The 25,369-nt window shown below is 38.5% G+C and overlaps 3 protein-coding genes across 3 annotated transcripts; all 3 read left to right on the top strand.

Moving 5' to 3' along the window:
- Window positions 1-340: 340 nt before the first annotated feature.
- LOC121943148 (gibberellin-regulated protein 14-like) lies at window positions 341-2,124 on the top strand. The gene is made up of 3 exons (XM_042486581.1): window positions 341-392; window positions 695-951; window positions 1,209-2,124. Exons 1-3 carry the CDS (start codon window positions 356-358, stop codon window positions 1,716-1,718), a joined length of 804 nt encoding a protein of 267 aa, XP_042342515.1. The 5' UTR covers window positions 341-355; the 3' UTR covers window positions 1,719-2,124.
- A 1,895-nt stretch (window positions 2,125-4,019) lies between these two features.
- LOC121943140 (arrestin domain-containing protein 3-like) lies at window positions 4,020-8,372 on the top strand. The gene is made up of 6 exons (XM_042486574.1): window positions 4,020-4,346; window positions 4,769-4,826; window positions 4,927-5,074; window positions 5,599-5,695; window positions 5,952-6,208; window positions 6,493-8,372. The coding sequence occupies exons 1-6, from the start codon at window positions 4,097-4,099 to the stop codon at window positions 6,931-6,933; spliced, it is 1,251 nt and encodes a 416-aa protein (XP_042342508.1). The 5' UTR covers window positions 4,020-4,096; the 3' UTR covers window positions 6,934-8,372.
- Window positions 8,373-17,052: 8,680 nt separating this feature from the next.
- On the top strand, window positions 17,053-21,452 carry LOC121942884. Its single transcript, XM_042486179.1, has 6 exons — window positions 17,053-17,120; window positions 18,107-18,510; window positions 18,647-18,803; window positions 19,987-20,112; window positions 20,492-20,582; window positions 21,254-21,452. The coding sequence occupies exons 1-6, from the start codon at window positions 17,069-17,071 to the stop codon at window positions 21,450-21,452; spliced, it is 1,029 nt and encodes a 342-aa protein (XP_042342113.1). The 5' UTR covers window positions 17,053-17,068.
- Window positions 21,453-25,369: the final 3,917 nt, after the last annotated feature.

Here is a 25,369-nt window from a genome sequence, read left to right as displayed (position 1 = left end):
TCCTCTGTCATCTGAGATCATTTGATATGAAGTGGAATGAGTTGAGCAAACAGGAAAAAAAAAAAAAAAACCTAAACAGGTTTTGGAATAAACAGGATAAAGAATGGATTCTGCTCAAACAAGTAGAGCTGGGAGTGAGGACAGAAGTGTTTTGATACTATCACTCAAAAGAGAATCAAGACAGAGCTTACAGCATTTCTCAACCCTATCTTAGACATGGCAAGACGACAGTATTTTCTTCTGAATTTTACATTTCAGCTGTATGAGTTGGTGTTTGTATGGTTTTTTTTTCTAGTGTCCCCAGACTGGCTCAGTGGCTAAAGAGGTAGGGACCTTCTCCAAAGGAAAGGTACAAATGTCTGCTACCCTTAACACAAAGGTGTGCTCTCCAGGTAAAGTCACTCTGGTTTACAAGGAACACAACCACGATCATCTAAACATAAAACTGTTATGTATTTCCAGCTTTGTTTCATTACTAGGGCAACGTAAGTTGTTCAAATATTAACGTTAGCATGATTATCACATCTCACAACAAGTCTTGCAAGTTTTTCATATATAAACTATATACATGCTTTATTAAGTTTAAAAAGTACTTACATAGCGTATGTTTATGTGTAGCCTAATGTAAAATATTTTTTATTGTGTGGTGACATTCTTCCATAAAAATATCCCGTCTATTCATATGTTTTGATAGGTGATACTTTAAATGTCGTCGCCAAAATCCACAACTCCTCTTCCAAAAAAATGAGGCCCAAATTCAGTTTACAGCAGAGAGTAGTGTACCGTGCCAATACCCGTGCTAAACACACTGTCCAAAATCTGTGGAAAAAATCTGGGGAGACTGTAGCACTGGACAAAGAGGAAACTGTTTCCTGCCAAGTAAAAATTCCTGCTGATGTCATCTACACTGTCCATGACTGCGACATCATCTCAGTTGAACATTACTTCAAGGTATGTAATAATGTAATAGTGATGTTACAACAACTTAGAAATGAAGTAATTTTTGTTGGCAAGTAGCGGTCGAGTAGCTTATGTCACACTCTTTAACAATCAAAACAACATAACAGCACAACAACAGCTTATAAAACTACAGTGTAGAATGGTGTGTAAATATATAATAAAAAACGATGATTATGTTAATCAGAGTGCACATTCAGCTTAATTCATAGCTACAATGTCCACTTGCGAGATATGTTTGTGTTTTCCAGGTGTATTTGGACATCAGTTTTGCCTTTGACCCAGAGGTGGCGTTTCCACTGGTCATCGTTCCTCCTAGCTCTGCTACCTTTCAGCCTGGTAGAGTTGAGGGGCCTTATCCAGCAGGAGCTGCTGGGGCCCCAAGTTACAGCAACTTCCCTTCCCCTGCCTTCCCTGTGGGGCCTTACTCAGCTGGGGCTGCTGGGGCCCCAAATTACAGCAACTATCCTCCCCCTGCCTTCCCTGTTGGACCTTATCCTGCACCAGCAGGTTCAGGTGCTTATGGAAACCCAGCACTATATCCCACTCTGCCTGCAAACATGACAAGTGGCTATAATAATCCATGGCCACAACAGGCCGCTCCATACGGGTTTCCAACTGCAGCTTCATCTACAGCGCAGCATCAAACCCCGACTGCTCCACCTCTGTTTCAACAGGCAGATGCACCTCCATCTTACATGTCTATTTTCCCCCCTGCTCAGGACACCTTCAGTACAACAGGGTCAGATAAAAAAAGCTAAACTTCAAAAAGAACGCAGATAATCTTGACTTAAAAAATACAGACAGATCATGTTTCGTATGTACAGTGCAGTGTGTGTTTTGCTTTTGAACCAACATGACCTGTCTACAATGGTGAAAGACGGTTAAGTTGTTGCCAATACACCAACACCTGTATGGTGTTGAAAGCAATTAGAAACACTTGACATCATAGCAATCGATTTATTTAAATGTTGGAAGTGCCACAGAAAAATTTGTGAATTTTGACCCAACGGTAGGTTTTTCAGAGGGGTTAACCAATTAGCAGTGACCTTTATATAAATAAATGTCTTGTTGATTTTTACTTAATGTGTGTATATGTTTTGTTTGTTTTGGCAGTGTAAAAGTGTGTTTCCCGTGCCAATAAATCCATCATTTTTTTAAATCAAATCTACACCTATTCTTTCTAAATAAATGATGTGAAATTTAACTCACACCATTTAAAAAATGCCTTGTACTTAACACATTTTAAATAGTAGGCTATGGTCCTTATACATGAGATAATGGTAATTGTCATTAACTGTTTTTGCCAGATAATTAGATTAAATTGGGTAAACATGAGTAGTCTGTTGTGCATCATGCTGATGTGATATCTGGATTGTTTAATTTTTTTTAACTGCCTCACATGACACCATGTTGGAGGTTGTCTTGTAATCTCAGTCTTAGGGTGGACATTAGATTGCAATGTAACTTAAAAACTGAGACCTTACTTGACTTTCTTGGTTACAGATATAAGCCTGTGGACTGATTTATACAATGGTTGTGATGTTTATGCACACTGCCCAGTGCCTTCACTTGGCACTGAACACACTTGGCCTCATTATTCACACACGTATTTCCTTTGGTGTCTGCCAGCAGGTGAAAGCCAACTTCAGATTCAAACTAGTTTTGGAACAAACTTTGTCCACTTGGCGTTTTCACCTCATTGTATTTGTGTTTTTTCTGTGCTGTGTCTGCCATTTTTGTAGCTTTTCTCTTGGATGCATGCTTACAATCTGGCACCTAGGGGCCAGATGCATAAAAATCTGTGTAGATTCACGACTAAAACTGTGTGAACACACAAAGGCAAAAGTGTGCATCCGCATTTTTTTCATCAGATTTATAAAGACGTGTCTACGCCTGATTCTGTATTATTAATCTCAGTCATTGTGGTGCTGGGCGCATGAGCATGAGCCTTATTTCCACACCAACAGCTCACCATAAATAGGTATCTAAACACCCTTAAACATACATTTGTATATTGACACATGTGCACCTCCACCATTCAAATACAGATACACACTTCAGTGGGTCATAAGTGATGAATTAGAGGTGTTATTTTTGTATGAATCAATATGTTATTTTCAATCTCTCTGTGAAACATTCAGTTTAAACTATTTGTTAGAACTATTTAATTCTGTTTTCATTCCTAGCACTAGGCAAATAATTTTAACCACCCAATATCCTCCATTTTATCAAAGACATATTTGTATCTTTCTTTTGTCTTTATAGAAAATTATTTAATTTTCAACTGTAAAATGGCCTAATAATTGGTACATTGTGTATGCATATTCATGAGATACTGTTAGATAATCATCTTAAATTGTGTAAACCTAAATAATCTGTTGTGCATTATGCTGTTGTGATACCTGGATTGCTTAAATAAATGTTAATCTGCCAAACATGTAACATTTTGGGAGGTTTTCTTGTGGTCTCGTTTTACAGGGTGCACTGGACTTGACTTAATTGATGCACACAGATGAAGAAGAAGCAGGTTCCATTTGAAAGCAATTATTCCCTTTCTCTTCTGTAAGGTGCAGTTAAGTGGTTTCCCATCAACAACTTAATAAAGGTATAAACACAAATTAAATTATACTAGTCTCTTGATTCAGAAATCAATAAATATTTCTGAATATAAATCAGTACATTAGTACATCCCTATTCAATTAGATCGTAATAATATCAGAATTAAGTAGCAATATTAGATGTAGGTCTACAGCTACCCAAGCAAAGTAAACATGACTTAAACCACTCACTCAAGGCACTCAGAAACAATGGACAGTTAATCTGCTCAAAAGAGGTGGAGACAGTCTATGAACACGGGATAGTCAATGCATCCTACACAAGTAGCACACCTTTGCCTGCCTCAAAGCTATGATTTACTCCAGGCTCTCTGTTTTCTTTGGTCCCCTGTGCTCCCCGCCCCAACAGTTCACGTGACCTCGACTGACGGATTTCTTTAGAAAGAGGCAAACAACATTCACGAGCCAACCCACACCCACTTCCGGGAAGCGTCAGATGGCAATTTTCGTAACAATTCAGGCGATGACTCTGTGAGCCGCGTAGCAACAAGTGGGAGAAACATAGTTTATATACATCTAAAATGTCTCCGATAAAGGAGTTAAAAATCGTTTATGAATTTCTAAACGAGGATGGCAGTTTTTCAGAAGGAGATCCTATCGCAGGCACAGTCAGTTTTACTTTGACAGAAGACACAGAGGTGAAGGGGCTGCTCGTGAAAGCCAAGGGGGAGGCGCGCGTGCACTGGTCAGAGGGTACTGGAGAGAGAAGAAGATCGTATCATGCGTCCAGGAGATACTTCAAAGTCAAAGAGTACTTGATTCCAGAGACTGGTATGGCGAATAAATGTGTTGGACTTTATGTGCACGTGAGCACATAGATGTGGACATAATAGATGTTAGAGTAATGGACGTTAGTTTTACAGGATGGTTGCATAACACATGCACAGTAAAGCCTACTCCGAAAGTTTATAGCAATGTACACTTTGTCCAAATCCAATTTCTTTAGAGACACTGTTTAAAAAAATAAAAATCTGACAATAGTTTTTCCCTAGTTTTGAAAATGACAAATAAGTGCACTTTAAATACATCATGAACAAATTTTATTTATTTGTATGCCAGCCTATATAGTACATTTTGATCCATATTTTATCTCCAAACACCTTCTGAACTGCACTTTTACAAATGTTGTTTTGATAAAAGTAAATTGCCATTTGAGTCAGAGCATTAAGTGTAATGATCTCACTTATTTGCAGGCACTCAACTTCCCAAAGGAGTGCATCGCTTTAAGTTCAGGCTTCAAATCCCCCAGGGGTAAGTGGTAATCTTTAGCATCTAGCATTAGTTCTGTATTAATTCTGTATAGTTGTTTTCTTTCACAAATGAATGCATTTGTGGAATGGTTGTCTTACAGCAACATGCCATCATCGTTCAAGGGGATACATGGAAATATTCACTACTTGCTTGTAGCAAAGATGTCAAGGAGCTGGCGGTGGCCTGCTAAAGTACAACAAGAGCTTAAATTTGTTTCTAAGTCCATTTCCTACCCTGGCAAAGTAATGGTAAGTGGAATACTTTACACTGAAACCCTTAATGAATTGAATACACACTACACTTTCCAAATAAACTGAAATATTTGAAAGTCACGTGACTAAAGAGCCAGTTAGATCAAACTGAAAGAAAAGAATAAGAGTGATCGTGGGAAAGGCAGTCATAAAGAGTTAAGTGTGAAAACAAACTATGTACCTGAACATAGTCTAATGAAGTCTGCCATAGAGGAAATTCTAACACAACAGTTGTGCACTATGCGTAAATGTAACATGAAGGAGGCAGGCAGCAGGACCCTTTGTAACTGGAAATACCATACGATATTACATGGAATAAGTTGAGCAAACAGAATCATTCGGTTGTTTGGATAAACGGGATAAAGAATGGATTATGCCAAAAGGAGTCAAGAAAGGGCATACAGTTTTTCTCAATCCTATATTCAACCATTAAGATGACAGTATTTCCTTCTTGTATTTCAGCCATATGAGACATTGAATTAAAATGAAATAATGTTTGTGTGCATGAATTTTTTTTCTAGTGTCCCCAGTCTGGTTCAGTGGAAAAAGAGTTGGGGGTTTTCCATAAAGGAAAGGTCCAAATGTCTGCTACCCTGAACACTAAGTTCTGCTCTCCAGGTAAAGTCACAGGAACACAACCAAGTGTTGATGTGGACACAAAATGTTTGTAGCATTGTGTCATTACTCAGTCAACTTCCATTGTTCAGGTATTAATGTTAGCATGATTATCATATCTCAAAACAAGTTTAAGCTAGTTTCAGTATACGCACAGGCTTTAGTAAAACACATACATAGAGTCAGTAATGTGTGTTTAATTATTGTGTGGTAACATTCTTTCAACCCCCCCCCCCATGTTATTATCTATTTTTGATAGGTGACACTTTGTCTGCTGTTGCCAAAATCAGCAACAACTCCACCAAAAACATGAAGCCTAAATTCAGTATAGAGCAGAGAATTGCGTACCATGCCCAAGCTCGCTCCAAACACAGTGTCGAAAGTCTGTGGAAATCGGTTGGTGAGACTATCACGGGGAACTCAGAGGAAAATGTGTCCTGCCAAGTGCAAGTTCCTGCCAATATCATCTACACTGTTCAAAATTGTGACATCATCTCAGTTGAACATTACCTTAAGGTATGTAACAATGTAATTGTGATCTGACATCAACTCAGAAAGTAATTAGCAAATAATGAAGTATTTGTAGCACAGGCAGTTCTTGGCTCGTATCACACGCTTCAATGATCATAAACAATATAACAGTGTCTTATAAAATTACAGTATGAAGTGCTGTATAAATAGTGAATAACAATGATCAATCAGACTGCACCATCAAGGTAATTAACAGCTGCAATTATCATTTGCTTCAAACATCTTCGATGGTGACAGAGTTTACATTTGTACATGTTCATGTTCTCCAGGTGTATTTGGACATCAGTTTTGCCTTTGACCCAGAGGTGGTGTTTCCACTGGTCATCGTTCCTCCCGGCTTTGCTGCACTTCAGCCTGGGGAGGCTATGGGGCCTTATCCAGCTGGGGCTGCTGGGGCCCCAAGTTACAGCGACTTCCCTCCCCCTGCCTTCCCTGTTGGACCTTATCCTGCACCAGCAGGTTCAGGTGCTTATGGAAACCCAGCACTATATCCCACTCTGCCTGCAAACATGACAAGTGGCTATAATAATCCATGGCCACAACAGGCCGCTCCATACGGGTTTCCAACTGCAGCTTCATCTACAGCGCAGCATCAAACCCCGACTGCTCCACCTCTGTTTCAACAGGCAGATGCACCTCCATCTTACGCATCCATTTTCCCCCCTGCTCAGGACACCTTCAGTACAACAGGGTCAGATAAAAAAAGCTGAACTTTACAGAGAAGACAAATAACCATGACTTATACATGATACAGACAGATCATGTTTGGTACGTAAAGTTTGTGTTCTGATGTCAAACCAAAATAACTGCAGTGGTGAAAATAGACTGAGGGTTTTGCTAGCATATTATCCCAAGCTTAATCGCTTCATATTGTTGTTCTCTCACCTCCAGCTTCATGCATCCTGAACACACGATTCAATTTTTAACGCCTGTATGGTGTTGAAAGCAGCAACCAAACACTTGACATTATGTATAGCAAATGATTAATTTAAACAGTTTCAGTGGGCACATAAAAAACATTTCAAAAAATATTTTCTAAGACTGAAATTATGGATATGGAATACTAAACTGTTTAAGAGTAAATGTATTAAATAGTCTTTCAGATGAGAATTCCCCAAATTATGCAAAAGAACATTTTTGTTTACTAGTTTGCTTCTTTGAGCAAGCTTTAAGTCGTCTAAGTCTTTCAGTTTGAATAATCTACCCAGCCTGGCTACTCACTGCTCATTGCTGTAGGTATGCTGTGCTACAGGGTTAGCAACTAAACGAGTCCATTATTGCGCAACAGCCCCCTTGTTCTTTGACTCAGGGGTTTTCAGCTGTGCTACTGGGTTAGCTGCTGATGAGAGGCTGTCAGAGAGACTCTGAGTTGGAAGTAAACCTTGTGCACAATTGCACATGCACCATACAGAAGCAGGAATTTGTCTTCACTTTTGCTTGTGAATCCAGTTAACTCCATCCTCTTAATTAGCCCAAAACAGGTGCTGCTATGTTTGTTCTTGACTGTTTTGTTTGTCTTCTGACCTGTACATATGTACATTAGGTTACATATTTTATTAATTAATTTATTTTATGTATTTTATGTATATTTTATGCATTCTAGTATCCTTTTCATTTTGGCTACTGCTAGCAGTGCTAATTAGGCCCACTTAAGACCAAATGAGTGTCTGCAGTGTTAGCTTCCATCTGTATAGAGCCTTTGCTTAATATAACTCCATTCAATACGTCTCTGCTCTGCCATTTGTAAACTTGTATTGTTTTAATTCACATTTATTCTGCAAGTTTGGTTAGTTATAATAGTATATATTGTATTCATAGCCAGTCGTCATGGAATCAGTTGTAGGTTAAATAGCTTTAAATATCTTAACTGTTAATTGCTGCCTAGCTGTCAGCTGTTCCCTTCAGGGGATTATTCAATATTGGTGGCTGGCACCATTGTGGCCTCATGATTTCACCTTATGGAAGTGCTGTTCATAGCAGTGCATGCCATTCAGACTCACAATGACTGATTTAATGGTTTGTGTTATTATTATTATTATTATTATCATGTGTGTTATGGTTTTTATTCCTCTCTTATCAGAAAATGTATGTAAACAACAACAGTTACTCCGGTACACCCTGTCAGTAAATAAAGTTTTTTAACTGAAAATATTGTGGGACTACTTTGTGATTTAACCAGTCACTCGAGTGGTGGTTAGTTATTTTTCCATAAGTTTTTCAGAGGAGCCACAGTCAGCAAATCACTTTATTTTACAAAGCATACAGTTTTCAGTGGCTTCGGTGACTGCAATCATATCCACAAATGATTTATAACTGCACTGAATCTCAAACACAGAAGGATGTCAGATGTGCGATGAAGATTCCTCTTGACCTAATGCAAACAAACCAGAAATGTGACATCATCTCAGTGGAGTACCACTTAAAGGTGCGCATGAGCCCAAGCAACAGCGACAAGCAACATTATTTTATCCTGCATCCCCACACTCAGGCAGTTATGGATACCCAGGAGCCTAAAAGTATTCAGCACCACCACCTGTTTACCCATCCACTGGTGTGTGCTGGTCCCATTATCTGCTTTTGGCAAATCTGATGCAAAACACTAGAATGTATAGTTAATGACAAAATGAGTTTGTTAATTATGATGCAAAATACTAACACTTATATGGGCTATAAAAGCAATAGATTATTTATAAAAGCATTTAACAAAGTGACCAATTAAACATTTCTTAACATTTTCCAGTCTGTTGAGTTTAACAGGAGACAACTACTTCTGTCCATTTTATTGAACAATACTTTGCATATCTTATTTGTTATACTTATAAACTGCTGGTGTTTTCTCTGACTTGTTGATTTTAATAGGGTACCAAGTTTTTGTCAACCTACTACTACTACTACTTATTTACTTTTGTCCTTATAAATAAATGACTTAAAATTTCATTCATACCAGCAAAAAATCCAATTACATTAATAAATTAATTCATTCATGCATTGTCCGTAATCGCTTGTCCTCGTAAGGGTCGTGGGGGGCTGGAGCCTATCCCAGCTGTCATTGGGCGAGAGGTGGGGTACACCCTGGACAGGTCGCCAGACTTTCGCAGGGCTGACACATATAATCAGACAACAGTCACACTCACATGCCCCCCCTACGGCAATTTAGAGTCACCAATTAACCTGACATGCATGTCTTTGGACTTTGGGAGGAAGACCCCGGAGACTCCACATTAATAAATAATCATCTTAAATTGTGTAAAACCGAATAGCCTGTTGCACATTATGCTTTTGTAATATCTGAATTGTTTAAATAAATGTTGAATTGCCTCACATGAAACAATAGTGATGGTTCTCTCGCAGTCTCTGGGCAGAGCCACACCCAGCTGTAGGAGGCAGCTGACAGTTATCCTTCGTGCCGTGCAGCCACAAGTGGAAGAAACAGAGCACTGACAACACAGCTAAAATGTCTCCGATTAAGGACTTAAACCTCGTTTATGAATTTCTCAATGAAGAGGGCACTTTTTCTGAAGGAGATACCATCGCAGGCACAGTCAGCTTTACACTGACAGAAGACACAGAATTGAAAGGGCTTTTCGTGAAAGCCAAAGGGGACACGAACGTGAGCTGGACACGAGGCAGCGGAGATAACAAGAAATCATACAGCGCACACAGGAGATACTTCAAAGACAAAAAGTACCTGGTACCGGAGACTGGTATGGTGAATACATGTGTCGGAGTATGATTTACTTGCTCACTTGACCACTTGGACATAATGTTATTTTAGATAATGAGACATGTAGCCTGTTTTTAATAGGAGAAGCATAACAAAAGTTATTGCAAAAATCGAAATTACTACAGATTTAAAAAAATATATATATATCTGTATAATTTCACTTTTCACTTATACAGATACTGTATGTCCATGATTTATAGTTGCACAGGATAACTGTAATACAGACGCAATGTGCAGCATTTTTACTTTAATATATAGAAATATATAGTAAGTGAAAATTATAGCACGGCAGAACATTGCACAGGAATTTTACAACGATTAAATATAATGGTTATGTATGTATATATGCAAACATATTACTAATAAATAGTAAATATATATATAACCAGATTAAAAAACATAGTGAAAAGCAGTTAGCATGTTATAAGTGATGGCAGATGGAGACTGAGACAACACCAACATCAAAACTGTTTCCTTCAGTTTTTAAAACCACGACAACCACACCCCTGAAGTGCATCACAAATGAGTGTTATCTACTTGTATGTCATAGCTACATTATAGTCTGCAAGTTATGCTTCCTAGAACCATAAGAGTCTCAAAATCTCACTGACCCCATAGCACACAGTAAACCTACATGAATCAAGATCAGTAAATAGAGTCTTCTTCATTTGTAAAGTCTCTACAGAAAGTGTTAATCATCTCACATCTTTTGCAGGAACTCAACTTTCCGAAGGAATCCATCGCTTTAAATTCAGGCTTCAAATCCCACAGGGGTGAGTAGCAATTTCTAGCATCTAACATTTTATCCTATGTTGCCATCTTTTGATTTTATAAATAACTGCATATTTGGACTGGTTATATTTTACAGGGATATGCCATCATCCTTCAAGGGGATTCATGGAAGAACTGTCTATGTGCTTGAAGCAAAGATGTCCAGGAGCTGGCGGTGGCCTACCAAAGTACAACAGGAGTTCAGATTTGTTTCAAAGTCCCTTTCACACATTGGGCAGGTCATGGTATGTGGGTTACTACAATAAAAACATGTTATGAATTTCATACATTTTAATGAAAAATATTTTGGATAACAAGATACTAGACTTAAGCGTCAGGTGGCTTAAATTGAAATAAAAATTAAAGGGTTTAGCGGAAAGGCAGCAATAAAGAGTTAAGTGTGAAAACAATTTTATACAGAATGTGTCTGAACAATGATTAGTGAAGTCTGGCATGGAGAAATTTCAAACATAACGGCGATTTACTATACTTAAATAGTCTGTAAAATGGAGGAGGCAGGCAAAAGGATCTTCTGTAATCTGAGATATTATATTATGAAAATTGCAACATGTTGAGAAACAGAAGAAACCACAAACCAGTTGTTTGAATAAACAGGAAATGGATTGGGTTCCGCTAAAAGGAGTGGCGCTGGGAGTGAGGAGAGTGGTGCGGTGTATTGATTCCTTTGATTGTATGGCCCATTAGAGAAGACAGAGAGCATACAGTGCTGCTCATCATCATCTTAAAGCTAGCAAGATGCCAGTATTTCTTCTGAAGTTTGAATTTCAGCTGTATGAGGCACTGAGTTGATATGAAATGTTTGTTTTTATGATCTGTTCTAGTGTCCCCAGTCTGGTTCAGTGGAAAAAGAGATGGGGGTTTTCTCCAAAGGACAAGTTCAAATGTCTGCTACTGTTAACACAAAGGTGTGCTCTCCAGGTAAAGTCAGTCTTACAAGGAACACAACCAAGTGTCGATGTAAGACATAAAATACTATGTATTGTCAGTATATACTAGATACTGTACAGCTTTGTAGATTGTATATATGCATATGCTTTATTGACAAGTTTGCAAAACCTTCTTACTGTGAATATGTGTTAAATATATCTTTGTGTGTGGTGACATTTTTCCAGAAAAAAAGGGTGCATATTAAGATGTTATGATTTGTTTTTGATAGGTGACACTTTATCTGTTGTTGCCAAAATCTGCAACTCCTCTTCCAAAAAAATGAAGCCCAAATTCAGTTTACAGCAGAAAACAGTGTACCGTGCCAGTGGTTCCACTAACCCCAGTGAAAAAAGTCTTTGCAAAATGGTTGGGGAGACTATCGCCGTGAATTCAGAGGAAACTGTGTCCTGCCAACTGGAGATTCCTGATGATGTCACCCACAGTCTCCATAATTGTGAATTAATCTCAGTTGAACATTTCCTCAAGGTAAGTAGCAATGAAATAGTGATGTTACATCAACTCAGTAAGATTTTTGTTTGCAACTATTGGCATTTAAGAAGTTGTAACAGATGATTCTTTTGATAGATCACATGCTTCAATGATCATGAACAACATAACAGCACCAAAGCTTATAAAACTAAAGTATAACATGATGTATACACATATAATACCAGAAATAATCATGTTTATCAGACTGCATGGTTACAGAAAGCAACACTGAGTAGCTTTTCCACCTAAAGATAGCAGCTTTGAAGTCGATCTAATAGTAACTAACTTACATTTGGGACAATGGTCTCTTTTACATTCCCACACAGCACCCTGGGAACCTGCTTTCAGCAGTATATAACTTGGCCACAGAGCTGTGGTTTTCTTGCGAAGTGTGTGTGGTTCAACAGTACTTCTTCAAACACCAGCTGCCAGCTAAAAAGAAACCAGTTCGCTCTTTTTGCTATCTCTGTACATGTCGATTTACAAGTAAGCCTTGTTAGTTTAAAACCTTACAAACCTATCTCAGCTAGCATGTAATAAATTACCCTCCTCAATTTGGCCATTAAGCCACAGCTTATAAACACAATGGCAACAGTTAATTTAAATACACCCCTACTCCACATGCAAACAGGGCTGTAGATGCTAGAACATGCTAGTTATATTTGCTTAAAATCTAGCAATATTCCTGTACCTTGCCAGTCGACATCGCTCTTTGGCCTCTCACAAATGCAAGTTGCCTATTAAGGGGAAGGCATACCAGCACTATGTGTATTTTATAATAGTGGTGTTGCCCTTCAGTGGGCGCCAAAGTGCACCGAAGAAACTTGCTACATGATGTGGTTTTAGTAGTTCCATAAATGGCAGTTTGTTTTAAATCCTCTCTGTGTCCAGGTCTGCTGTTTAAGGTTATATATTTTCCTGATTAGTTGCACACATGCTTCACTATCCTTCCTTCCCTAGTGTAGTCTGTTTGTTCCCTTCTCTCACTACCAGTTCATCTTTCCTCCTTCAGTGAGTGTTCCAACCTTAAGTCCTTTTTTAATAGTGTTTATCAGACTATTCTTTTATTTCTTGACTGAGACCTTGCCTTAAGTTTTTAGATACTTTTGCCTGTGTTTGGACTGCTTTTCTGTCTGACGAACCTTTCCTGTAAGTAAAGACTTTTTATTCAAAACACTCTTGTATTAAGTCCTTTGACTAATGGTACCAGTGTCTTTGACACTCTGATGAAGACAGATTTTACTTCTTCATTTGTTTGTGTTTCCCAGGTGTATTTGGACATCAGTTTTGCTACTGACCCAGAGGTGGTGTTCCCACTGGTCATCGTTCCTCCTAGCTTTGTCCCCCCTCAGCCTGGGGAGGCTGTGGGGCCTTACTGTGCTGCAGGGGCCCCAATTAACAATGACTTCCCTCCCCCTGCCTTCCCTATGTGACCTTATCCTGTGTCCTCAGGTTTAGGCGCTTATGCTGTAGCATAAGGTGGTTACGATGAGCACCAATGCATGCTATTATGACAATGCCAGTAACTAGTTAGTACTTCTCACTCAGCTTACAGACACGCTCAGCATGTCAGAGTGTTGTACCGTCTATATTCACGCGTCTGTGCTCATTAATACCCAGCACTAGATCCAACTCAATACGCAAACATAAGACGGATAAATAGAGTTCTGTATTAATCCTGGTGGGAAATTTTACTGTTGTAGCAGTATTGAAGAAAAGATAAAAGCAACATAATATAGCCTACAACACTTAGCAACAATTATTATGGACCCATAACATGAATAACAAGTTTTACTGTACATAAAAAATGGCTGTGATAACCTGTGGCCACATCAGGCTGCTTCATATGCTTTTCCACTGCAGCTTTGTGCAGCTTTAAACCCAGATACTGCTCCATCTCTGCTTCAACAATAGTATTTGTAAAACATTTGGTGTTACAAATGTGTAACTGTGCTCTATATTTGTACTACTGTTTAACATTTTTACAGTTATGCTCTGGATAAAAATGACCTGTCTTATTAATTTCACTGTAAGTGAGAACATTTTCAGGTTTTATTAAACTTTTTTTTCATTTGGTTCCTTGCTTTTATTGCAGATGTTTATTTAATAATTGCAATGCCCTTTAACTGAACTATTTTTTTTCTATAAGCAAGCTTTAAGTTGCTCAAGGTGCAAACCAAAGGGTATGGTTGTCAGTTGTTCTTAAATGTTTTACAGAGAGCAAGTTACTTAAAGCATTGCATGCAAAAAGGGAACTGTGTTTAATATTACTGAAATAAAACTAAATTATGTTAGAAAATACAGTTTGCATAATGCTACGTCCACTGAATGTTTATTTTGATCAAAGCCTTTCACATGCTTTGTGTTGCATCATGATACTGAAAAACATCATGTGACCATGCAGGCCCCAAAAGCTGTCCCATTCCTCACAGTAACGATTGGACAATCCTATTCAGCTCAGAACACTGTTTTCTTCTTATAACAGATTTATGCTCTTTAAATCTAATTGGTAGTCCATGGAGTTGTGGCACAGGTTGTCAACACATTTTCTTGCCTGCATACCACAGGGATAAACAGAGTAATAAAAGACAGTAAAAGAAAACAGTAAACAAATGAGAGTAGAAGTAGCAATGGGAATGAGTGGAAGCATTCAAAGCAAGTTACTCTTAACATTTAAGGGACTGATTAAATCACTGAAGCATAACAGAACATGTCTACGGAAATCCACACTTGGGTAGTTACGCATGCCCTAAGGCACACATGTCCAAACTCTGGCCTAGGGGGCAATCATGGCACCTCGGACAGATTTGAAACGACCCTCAGCTTGTTGTTCAAAATGTCCTACATGTGGCTCCGCACATTATTGGCCAATAAAGCCAGATCATTTTAAAATTTTTCCTCAGGATGGCAGGATAATCGCGCTGTTAGTCGATGTCTATCCGGTAGGAACCACGCAGGCAGAACTAATGTGTTTTCATCAACAACACACAGACAACGCACAAGCAAACGAATGGTAACCTAACAGCATATATTTTCTGCTAGGTAGCAGCCATGGCCACAGCAGAGTAGGGGTATTTAAGCAATATGCCGAAGATAATCACAGCTGTGATTAAATAGAGTAGAGTACAACAGCGCTCCCTCTCTGTGATATTGCTTTTATACAGCGGCTCAACAAGTGTCATTTAGTAGTAAACAGTAATACGACAACAGATTATGATTTGTTTACTCAGTTAATTATTTTTTGGCTCCGCCGACACAAATACTTCCGCTCCCGCTTAAAGTGACAGCTGTTGCCTAGCAACACAAAACTTTTTCCTGCAAATTAGCTTGGAACTCAGTTAGGTCTACATGTTATGCGCAGGGCAGCTGCGTAGTATCATGTACATTTATCTGTGTGTTTCCAGTGAAACAGAGTCATTTAACTGTAGTAGACTGTTGTATGTGTGTTTCTCTTGACTTACTGCAGTGTCCGCCTTTCGAACTCGCGCTGACAGACACTTCCTGAGGAAATTGTGGCCCCTGTCGCCAGTGAACGGAGAGGGCAGGTGAGGGAGGTCTTGCCAGGCCAGTGTCTGTCTAACATCCCGTGTCCATTTTGAAAGGCTCATCATCTCCGCGCCACACTTTTACAACTTAATTGTGCAGTCTTGAAGCACCGCGCGCCGTTAGCCAGCTAGCTATACTGCGGCAGCTAAGCTAGAAACAATAGTGAGGGTAAGGGCCGCTCCACAGGTCCACAGAAAAGCCTTCTCAGCGGCTTGTTTAAGTACACCGCCAACACCAATGTAACCGAGCGTACTGGTTTCGCCTAACTGGATAACTAATAAAACAATAAACGGGACGAAAGAACCTGTAGCAGCCCCATCTGCAACTGCTGCCATTTTGTTTCACTTAACCAAAACTCCCGCACAACAAGCCCCGAAAAGAGTGGAAGTTTTCCCCATTACTTTTTTCCTGCCATACGGCAACTCCAGAGGGACACACTATAGGCCTCCAGAGCGTTAACGTAGGCCCAATTAACGGTTAAGAACAACCGTAAAGCGGAGTGATACATAAAGAGTTAGAAGTCTCAGTGCTATTGTACTGTAAATCAGCACTCTGGAATACCACTCCACCAATTGCTTGATGGGAACTAACTGTTGGTTAAACGAAAATACAAATACACTTTAGTAGGCTTATCACAACTTAATGTTTTTATGATAGTGTTTTTGAGAATCAATAAAGTTTAAACTGCTGACTTCCAGACAGCAGGCATATGTTGTCAGTCATATGACTGCCATTCCACCATAAGACACAATAGGCTAGGCCTTGCATGTTACAGGGGCTGCAATAAATGCAGATCCTGCTGTTCTGGTTGCAGTAAAAACAAGATAAACTTTTTTTACTCAAATTTTTATAAATATGGTGGAGTGGGCTTTAAGCCAGTTTTTCTTAAAATTAAATTAAAATGGGCTTCCACAATACATCACCTTCCTTGTAGTATTGAAATATGTCTTGATATATTGAATCGTAACCTGTGTGGTCTAATGTATCATATCGCTAGATTTTTGCCAATAAAGAGCCCTACAGCAAAAAAAAGTCTTCAGTTGGCAGCGAATTCTTCTTCACTGAAAGGTGAAACTGTTGTGTTTGTCTCATTTGTATTTTTTTAAGTAACCCGCATGATGCTCGAAGCAGCTGACCCCTAAAATATTTTCATTTTATCTTATCCAGACCCCATTCAAAAAGTTTGGACATGCCTGCCCTTAAGAGTTATGGGGAGGAATGTATGGGTCCTCCATTCATCTATCCAGCTCAGTGATGGATGCAAAGAGGGAGGTTGCAAGAAGTTTTGTTCCCACCCACTTGCACTTGCCTCTGTTGCTGAATAGATGTTTTGTCACAGGAGACTGTCTGTGCCTGTCATCGCCATCATGGGAATAAGACTGCCGTGTGTTTATTTTCTTGTCTTCGTCATTTTACAAGGTAAAAAAGTTATATTTGTTTGAGTTAGTGAGCAGACATAACTGCACTTTGTCACGCAGTCGATCGTTTGATTTCCAAATGGCTCAAATTGAGAACACGGTGATTTAAAGGCAAAGAAAACGGATACCAACGTTAACTTTTTCCACGTTTTCTGCGTTAGCTGTAACTTAACAAATTGTTGCGATAGACAGCTATTCTTCGTATCTCAAAGTTAGTGCAAAGACACTTTCCAAGTCTAAGCTAGCGTTAGGTAACTAGCGTTACACTGTTGACGCTAATTTAAGTTAAATAACACATTTAACTCGTTTTACCTAACTTTAACTTATGTCCCCTTAATTGTTTAACCAAAATAGTGTAGTTAGCTAACGTTATCTGCTGAAAGCGGAGTTTACGCTAACGTTACATAAACAGCGTAAATTACGTTGAGAAAAATGTGTTAAGAGATAGAAAAAAGGCGTCTTTTTCTGTGTCAGTTGTATGCCGAATAGAGCTAAGTATTACAAGACACCAACTTTTTAAACCATTGAGATAATATTTTGAAACACATGTTTGCCAGGAACAATTAAATATTAAATTGCCATCTCTTTAATGGGATTTGGGTTTACATGCTCTTCTTTTGGGATGATTTTCTCATTGCCTTTAGTTCACACTCGTTTAGTATTTGACAGCTGGCATTTTACATAGCCTACTTGATAAATTACCTCCGTGTTTTTTTGCCAGTCAACATCCCTAAGGTGACTTCCCTGGTTTGCAGAATATAACATCACATACATTTTGCCAAATGATAATATACATTAAACTCTGATCTTCTGACTTGCATGATTTTCTTCCCCCAAATTTACAAAAAAATTACAAAATAGTAATTGAAATAATTTTACAACTTTTGACTTAGCTCCCTCCCCAAATAACAGCAAATAATATATATATTTATGATTAAGAGTTAAAACTCAAGCTTGGACTATGCCTTTTTTCTGTCTCCATCACAGAGGTGCCTGGCATTAAGATTCAGAACAAGCTGCTGGGTAAATGTCTGCAGGCACAGGAAGGAACTACAGGAGGAAGAGTATCTCTGGGTGAATGCAGACCATATTCAGCTTTCCAAGAATGGCATTGGCTATCACACAGCCAGGCTCTGAGAAATCACCATACTGGGGAGTGTTTAACTGCACCAGGAGAGCAGTATGAAGGTGTCCACCTGCAGCCCTGCCTCTTTCGAGCTGAAAGTGATGAGACTGATGCTGAAGTGGCAGTGGTAAATATGGGCAGAGATACAGGCAGCCAGGTATGGTCCTGTTCCAAGAGAGGTCACCTGACTTTAGTAGGGAGGGGTCTGCACCTGAGTGCCACTCAAGAATCCACTTTGATCTTCCTTTCAAGGGAACATAAGCAGGTAAGAATATTTTAGAAAGGGAACAGGAAAGGTCCTTAATCAATTAAGTTCAAAACTATCTAAACATGAGGGAGGAAATGAATTTTGTAGACCTAGTAAGAGTTAGTCTATACCTTATCTTGTGTTTCTTTGCAAGCCTGGCAGCAGGTGGCGGACACTTGACAACCAGACACTGTGCAATGGGAGAGACAACAAACACAACCACCACCAACCTCACCACAATCTGGGGAAGTCGTTGGAACGTGGAATTTTTCCAAGTGCCATCTCTAATACACACAAACAGTCTGTACCACGTAAGGACCTAAAAGTACCTCACAAGCAGTAGTTAATGCTGTCTTCCTACAGTGTGTCTTATTAAAGAAAAATACACTTCCTTAAAAAGGCAGACAGTGACTTTGCCAGTTTAACGCCCCACAAATTTACAAATTTACAAATTTACTGGCAATTCCATATGTAAATACCTGACATCACTGCTGGCCATTTTTCAGTCATATCATGAGTTTTGAGATAATATGCTGACATTCCAGACAGCTAGTGGTGTCAGGTCATGCCACTGCAATATAAATGTTTATTTGCAGAAAATGCATCATGTTATTCTTTATTATTTATTCTAATATTACTGTAGATTATTTGGAGAGAAAAAAAAGTAGATTATTGCTTTATAGTACTGCCTTTTGCAAGCACTTGCCATTTTCGAAACTCTTCTGGGTGGTAGTCATGGAACAGGCCCATGGATCTAAACATTGACATAAAAAAAAAACATTACTTTGACAAGCTATGGTGTCAGAAAATCAAACTAAGAACATGATCAAGTGAGCATTGCCATCATAAAACAAATAAATTAGGTCATCTCTCTTTCATTGAAAAGGTTGCTATTCAGCAGCTGATCTTTTTTGAGTGCACTGATAAGAAGCTTTTACAGGATGTCACTCTTCCCATTCATTGTAATGGTTAACCTTGGTCAGCCACATTTCAGAGCCTTTATAATATGAATTTTGGACAATGATTGGGATTAAAATTAAATGTGTGCAAAGTATAGCCTGAGGGCTGAAACATGTAAAAGTAGGGAAAAAACCACATATTGTTAGCTCATTAGGATAGTTTTTGTGTTTCAAAAGTCCATAAGCTATATTTAATATTTGCTGGATCTTGATGTATTCTGCTGTGGGCTGCAGATTGTATTACAACATGCCTGCTTTTAGCCTGGTGATCCAATTTAGTCAAGTGCAGTTTCTAATCAATATTTTCCACATCCTGGAATGCAGCCAGCTACTCCATGAAACAGCATCATCACAATACTGATTCATGTTGTCTTTACACGGGGCTGGGCCTGCATGAAGTGATTTCTGTCTCACTGCTAGAGATGGACAAAAACAACTATTGTTTCCTTTATCAAAAGAGAGAAGAAATTAAACCTATGATCAGTTTTGGTCATAGTTCAGTTGTTGTTAACATGTTTCTTTTTTTCTCCCACAGCCTTCCCAGTTGAAGGTATAATGACCATCAATGTCACAGAAACATACACTGGAATGGATGGGCCTCTTTCCTTCCTGAACACCACCTCTGCAGACCCCACCATGGTTTTCTTCAGTATGGACTATGGTATGTTTGGTCAACTATCATCGCATTGAATGTATCCTTTATACGTCCAGTTTTATCAGTGGAAGTGTTTGACACCACAATACTTCATGTAGACTAACATCGATGCAGTGCGCAAATCTCCCTTATTCAGTATAGATGTAGTTAGTTTTCCACCACTAGGTGGAGATGGATGATTGTAAAACTGAGCAAAGTTTATGGTGGGTGTGTTGCAATGTTTGCAAAGGAGTTTCAGTGGGCTTTTATTTTCAGCTTCAGAGTCTGACAGAAATACAAATGCTTGAACAAGAATTGTAACTTAGAAAGAGGTAAATATGAGTTCAAATGCGGGTTGTCTAAAAAGAATCATGTGTTGCTTGTGTGTGTGTGCATGTGTATAAAGGGATGGGCTGGAAGATAACCATGCTTGTGCTGAGCTCTTTGGCCCTGGTCCTGGGGACTGTGATTCTTATTCTCCAAGTGTACTCCAATAGGTTAGTGATACACACACACACACACACACATACACACAAAATACACTACAGTACATATTTTGTTTATTTGGATTTACTATGGAAAAGATAAGTGGATTAATCAAGCAGGTGACCAACATAACATAAATATATTTGCATTTTGCTCATAAAATAATCATTTATATGTTAAAATACACGAAATTTTATTAGTAACAGCTTCTGTAAAACTAGTATTTGCTATTTCTGTCTGTTTGTCATTGTAAATTAGTGACATTGAGATTTTTGTCTGAAAAAAAGCAATCTTAAGACATCACTTTAGTCTCTGATAATGTAAGATGGGCATTTGACAACATTTTGCATTTCAGAGTAGTTCATTAATTTAAACACAAGAATGTGAATTAAAGCAGACAGTGGACAAGTGCATACTGAAAAGACAACAAGTCTACCTAACCTGATTTGTATACGTTGGAGACCCACATCCATTAACCACAGCCAATAGAAATCTGTTTAAATCAACAACAACAACAACAAGTTATTTAACCTTCATTAAAAAAAAAAAAAAAAAAAAAAAGCTGGATGAAGAGACAGTGCGATGTCACCAAACCATATTAGAGGAGAAGACTTCAAAAAGCTATGGTACAAAACAAAATGTAGTAACTTTTCCACCCACTTTTTCTCTCTTGCTTTGTCAGAAGGAAGAAGGTGGTGTGTGTGCTGAAGTCGTACACACCGAGGCCAGAGGTGAGTGTTCCTGGGTCCCCGGTGCCCAGCGAAAGGGCCCCGCTGACAGAGCATGCCATGCGCCTCCCACACTCCTCCCCAACTTTACAGCGAGGAGAAATCCTCATTCAGTGGAAAGATGGCACTGTTACTCCACTGTACGAGGCCTGAAGGTTGTACTGTTAAAGTATGTTTGGACATGGGTGTGTTTGTGCAAACACACATGGTTTCCTGTGCTGAGCTATGCATGTACGTTATCTTCTGAATATCTTCTGAAAGGGAGAAAAAAAAAAAGAAAAACAGAAGCGAAATAAGGTGAAGTTTCTGTTGTCTGTTTCAGGCAGTTGGTGCCAAAATGACATTAAGCAAACTGTTGGTGTACTGAATTGTGAGTTCATGGATCAATAACGGAGTAAGTTTTCAAAAAAATATTGAGTCCAGTTGACTTCTGGTATTTGAGGTTTTGGGTTGGCTTGATAGATGAAAGGACTGTAAAATGAATGTTTAAGTATTCAGCCATTGTTTGTAGGCTTACTTTAAGTACAATTCAAGGGCTTAACAAAGTAACCAATGGCTTAGGACTTCAGTTGAATAAAAGACTTACCTTAGTTTGCCTAGGCCTAAACTATATGGAGATATGATTATCTTATCCCAGTTTGATGTCAGACATTGTTTTGTTTTGCTCAGGTGTCCCTTTACATATTTTGATTTTGAAGAACTTAAAAGGTCGGCAGTTTTTTGACACAGTGTTTATCTGTCATTTAACATTGTGCCTAATAATATATCCAGACACACCTTGGCTCTTTAGGCTCACACCCTTGATATTGGGATTAATAGTGGGACTGTACTGAATAGTTTGAGGCTTTAGTCATAACATTGCAAAGAGATTCAAAAATAAGACACGCACATCCCGTAGTGGGTGATGGATCCAAGATAAACCAAAATGTGAAAAGATAGAGGTCTGCACACTGGGGAGCTCCCCTCAAAGGATTTTATTCTGCAAAATAAGTAATGTTTCGAGTCAAAACACTTTTCCTCCATAAATCTGAGGATGAGCGTTTTGGCTCCTTTAAGGGGAGCTTTTTTTGCATGGCTTTTAATTCTGTTTGCAGATAAAGATTAGGCTACACTAATAATATTAGTATTATACTATTTGTTAAATTAGAGTTCAGTTGTGGCTGCGTAACATTGTTTCGGACTCATGTGATCCAGATATCTCCAGTAAGTCCAGAGCATTGTCAAGTACAAAAGTTAAAACAATCACCAACTCTAGTGTGGTCGAAAATAAACCCTTATTCACTGAGTTATTATGTAAATTGTGCTGTTTTCCTCTGCAGTCTCTCTGCCATTGCAGCTCATTACAATCCTGTAAAGTCGGCTGTCTGTCAGCTCAGCTGCCTGTTCCACCAGCAGAGACTGACCTCTGGGTTGTGCTGCATTTTTTATGTCATTGAAAACCAAACTAGTTGGATAAGTCAATAACCTGGTATACATAATACCGTGATATCGCCCAAGCCTGCGTAGGACCTTTCACTTTTGGAGCCTCTCACTCTTAAAAGGTCTCTGTGAAATTTGTATAACATTGTTGAAAGTGACCAAACAAGTTTTTGATTTGAGATTGTTTTGTCAAATATAATTGACTTTTTGCATTTGTATGTGGCAATCTAATAGACCACTAACATACTGTAAATGTGTTAGTTTTTTAACAAAAAAGTATTTTTATACTGTGAACTAGATAATAAATCTGAATATACATACAAGTTACTTGCACTGTTTTTATGACTACATAGTGACATGTTGTATTATTCAAAGTTTCTTCAACCCTTTTTCATAGTTTAAAGTTGTCCCGAGTTAGGGAGAAATGTAATGGTTGCTGACAAAAGCACCATTTATACTTCAGACACTTTGCACTTAACAGATATGTTAAGTTGATGATGATGATGGTGATGAGGCTTTCAGGGAACATGGCATTCCCTGTGGCATGGAAACTTCCCAGCAGGAGGAGTCTGTTTACAACAGAAAACCAAAGGCTGTTTTACTGTTTTTTGGGAGAGGCCTGGGTGTTGTTGGGTAGGTTCATTTAATCTCTCCGTCATTTTAACAATAATGAGCAGATCTGTGTTTGGACAAAACATTGCCAGAAGGAAAAAACGTTAGCGTCGTACATGTAAACCTGCGGCTTTGTCAGAAGTACATTTGAGACCAGTACCTTTGCCTCTGTTATGTGTGCTCTCAATGGACATTTTTGTACATTGGTCCTAGAGCTGACACCCCGTCTCCTCTGCTGGTAGTGTTTATACTAATGAGAGGGCACTAAGTTTAATGGACAGCGCAGCACCCTGAAAATGACATGGCATCCCACACCCTTCCAAACCACATCCACATGCCTGAAGAAAAAACCCCAGGATATTTTATTTCGTTATTTTTGCTTTTGCAAAGGAATTATTGAGATTTCACAGTTATTGAAGAAAAAAAATGCGATGATCTGCAAACATTTTTCAACACATAGTATATATTCAATTGAATACAGTCTAAAGACAAGATATTTGATGTTCAAACAGATACACTTTTTTGTTTGTTTTTTTTGTAAATATACACATGTATACACAGGTTCCAAAAAAGCTGTGACAAGGACATGTTTAGCACTGTGGTGTATCACATTTTCTTTAGAGCTGCCACACAGACATGCAGTCCTTATTTGGTTTTCCTTTATGTTTTGGCTCTGCACTCCATTACATTGAATATGAGATAAATCTATGCCTATGATTGTGAAGTACTGATTTTAGCATTACTATAACTGAGTGTTGAGTGTTTACATACATATTGGGTGAACAGTGTATGAACTATAACCCTATTGTTATCCTCTTCCACTGCACTGGAAAATACAGTGCTTATTCAACGTGATACCCTTAAAGCTGAAAGTCAGCACTTTGACCTTGTCAATAGTTGGGTTTCCCTTCAAATGTAGTGAAATTTTAAACACATTTCAGAAAATTGGCAAAAGAGAATGTGAATTCTTGTACTTTTCAATCTATTGCTGTTATGTAAGTATTGGGAGTTGGTTCTTCGACATTAGAAAAGGTGGGGCTAATTCTTCAGTCAAGTGCTACTGCAGAAGAAGGTGCAACAGGATTAGAAGAGGAACAGGAAAACAATGGATGTATAATAACAAAGACCACACATAACAATGGAAAAAGGGAGTTTTCAACAACTAATATTACAGCTGTGTGCTGTCATGTGCTTATGACAGAGTTTGTAATGGCCTATAAAGTGACGATATGTCATGATTGTGCATCATCATTCATTGAATCTGTGTCTATTGCACAAGTTGGATTTAACTTCAATTGATACACCATGTTTTCTATCTGCCAAATGGTTTTTTTTGCAAAATGTTGTTGTTTCCACACAGGTTTTATGTTTTAGGATTGTCCATCCATTTGTTGGTACATCCGTTTGTCTATATGTCCGTACATCCATACTTCTATGTGTCTATGTGGGTACATATGTACATATACGTCCATAGGTCCTATTTTCATGAAGGACTAAAGACTGCCGTTAGGGAATTTCTTAAAATTTGGCACAAACATGTACTTGGACACAAAAATGAACTGATTAGAATTTGGTGATTGAAGGTTAAAGGTCAATGTCACTGTGACCTCACAAATCATGTATTTGACCATAACTCAAGAATTCATATGCTAATTATGGCAAAATTCACAGAAATGTCTTATATCATATATATTGATAAAATGCTGACATTTTATATTGAATAGGTCAAAAGTCAGCTTCACCATGACAATGTTCAGCAAAACAGTTTTCTGGCAATTACCCAACATCATAACTCATAAATAGGAGGCGAGACATTTCGTCAGATACTGAATTGTTGACAAATCTTGGGTGCCCGCTTTGAAACTGTGCTGACCATATAGATTTACTTGACTGGTGTGTGGAGGCACACACAATAGTTTGTAATTCTATGTCATTCTAGTTTTATGTGGAAATGAAAAATTTGCATAAAAAAAGTAGTTGAAAACACACCCAATCTTTCATTTGAAATCCAGTGCGCTGGAGCCAAGACAAAAGTAAAT

Source organism: Plectropomus leopardus, chromosome 5 (assembly GCF_008729295.1).
Source record: "Plectropomus leopardus isolate mb chromosome 5, YSFRI_Pleo_2.0, whole genome shotgun sequence".
Lineage (NCBI taxonomy): Eukaryota > Metazoa > Chordata > Actinopteri > Perciformes > Serranidae > Plectropomus > Plectropomus leopardus.
Note: the sequence above shows the minus strand (reverse complement) of the source record. Positions and strands in the feature narration are given on the sequence as shown.

What these genes read in the sequence shown, in the direction of transcription:
- LOC121943148 (XM_042486581.1), top strand. Translation starts at nt 356, where the DNA reads ATGTCTGCTACCCTTAACACAAAGGTGTGCTCTCCAG. An exon ending in CACAAAGGTGTGCTCTCCAG is followed by an intron (nt 393 to 694) that starts GTAAAGTCACTC and finishes ATGTTTTGATAG; the next exon opens with GTGATACTTTAAATGTCGTC. An exon ending in CAGTTGAACATTACTTCAAG is followed by an intron (nt 952 to 1,208) that starts GTATGTAATAAT and finishes TGTGTTTTCCAG; the next exon opens with GTGTATTTGGACATCAGTTT.
- LOC121943140 (XM_042486574.1), top strand. Translation starts at nt 4,097, where the DNA reads ATGTCTCCGATAAAGGAGTTAAAAATCGTTTATGAATTTCTAAACGAG. An exon ending in CCTACCCTGGCAAAGTAATG is followed by an intron (nt 5,075 to 5,598) that starts GTAAGTGGAATA and finishes TTTTTTTTCTAG; the next exon opens with TGTCCCCAGTCTGGTTCAGT. An exon ending in CAGTTGAACATTACCTTAAG is followed by an intron (nt 6,209 to 6,492) that starts GTATGTAACAAT and finishes CATGTTCTCCAG; the next exon opens with GTGTATTTGGACATCAGTTT.
- LOC121942884 (XM_042486179.1), top strand. Translation starts at nt 17,069, where the DNA reads ATGGGAATAAGACTGCCGTGTGTTTATTTTCTTGTCTTCGTCATTTTA. An exon ending in ACACAAACAGTCTGTACCAC is followed by an intron (nt 18,804 to 19,986) that starts GTAAGGACCTAA and finishes TTTCTCCCACAG; the next exon opens with CCTTCCCAGTTGAAGGTATA. An exon ending in CTCCAAGTGTACTCCAATAG is followed by an intron (nt 20,583 to 21,253) that starts GTTAGTGATACA and finishes TTGCTTTGTCAG; the next exon opens with AAGGAAGAAGGTGGTGTGTG.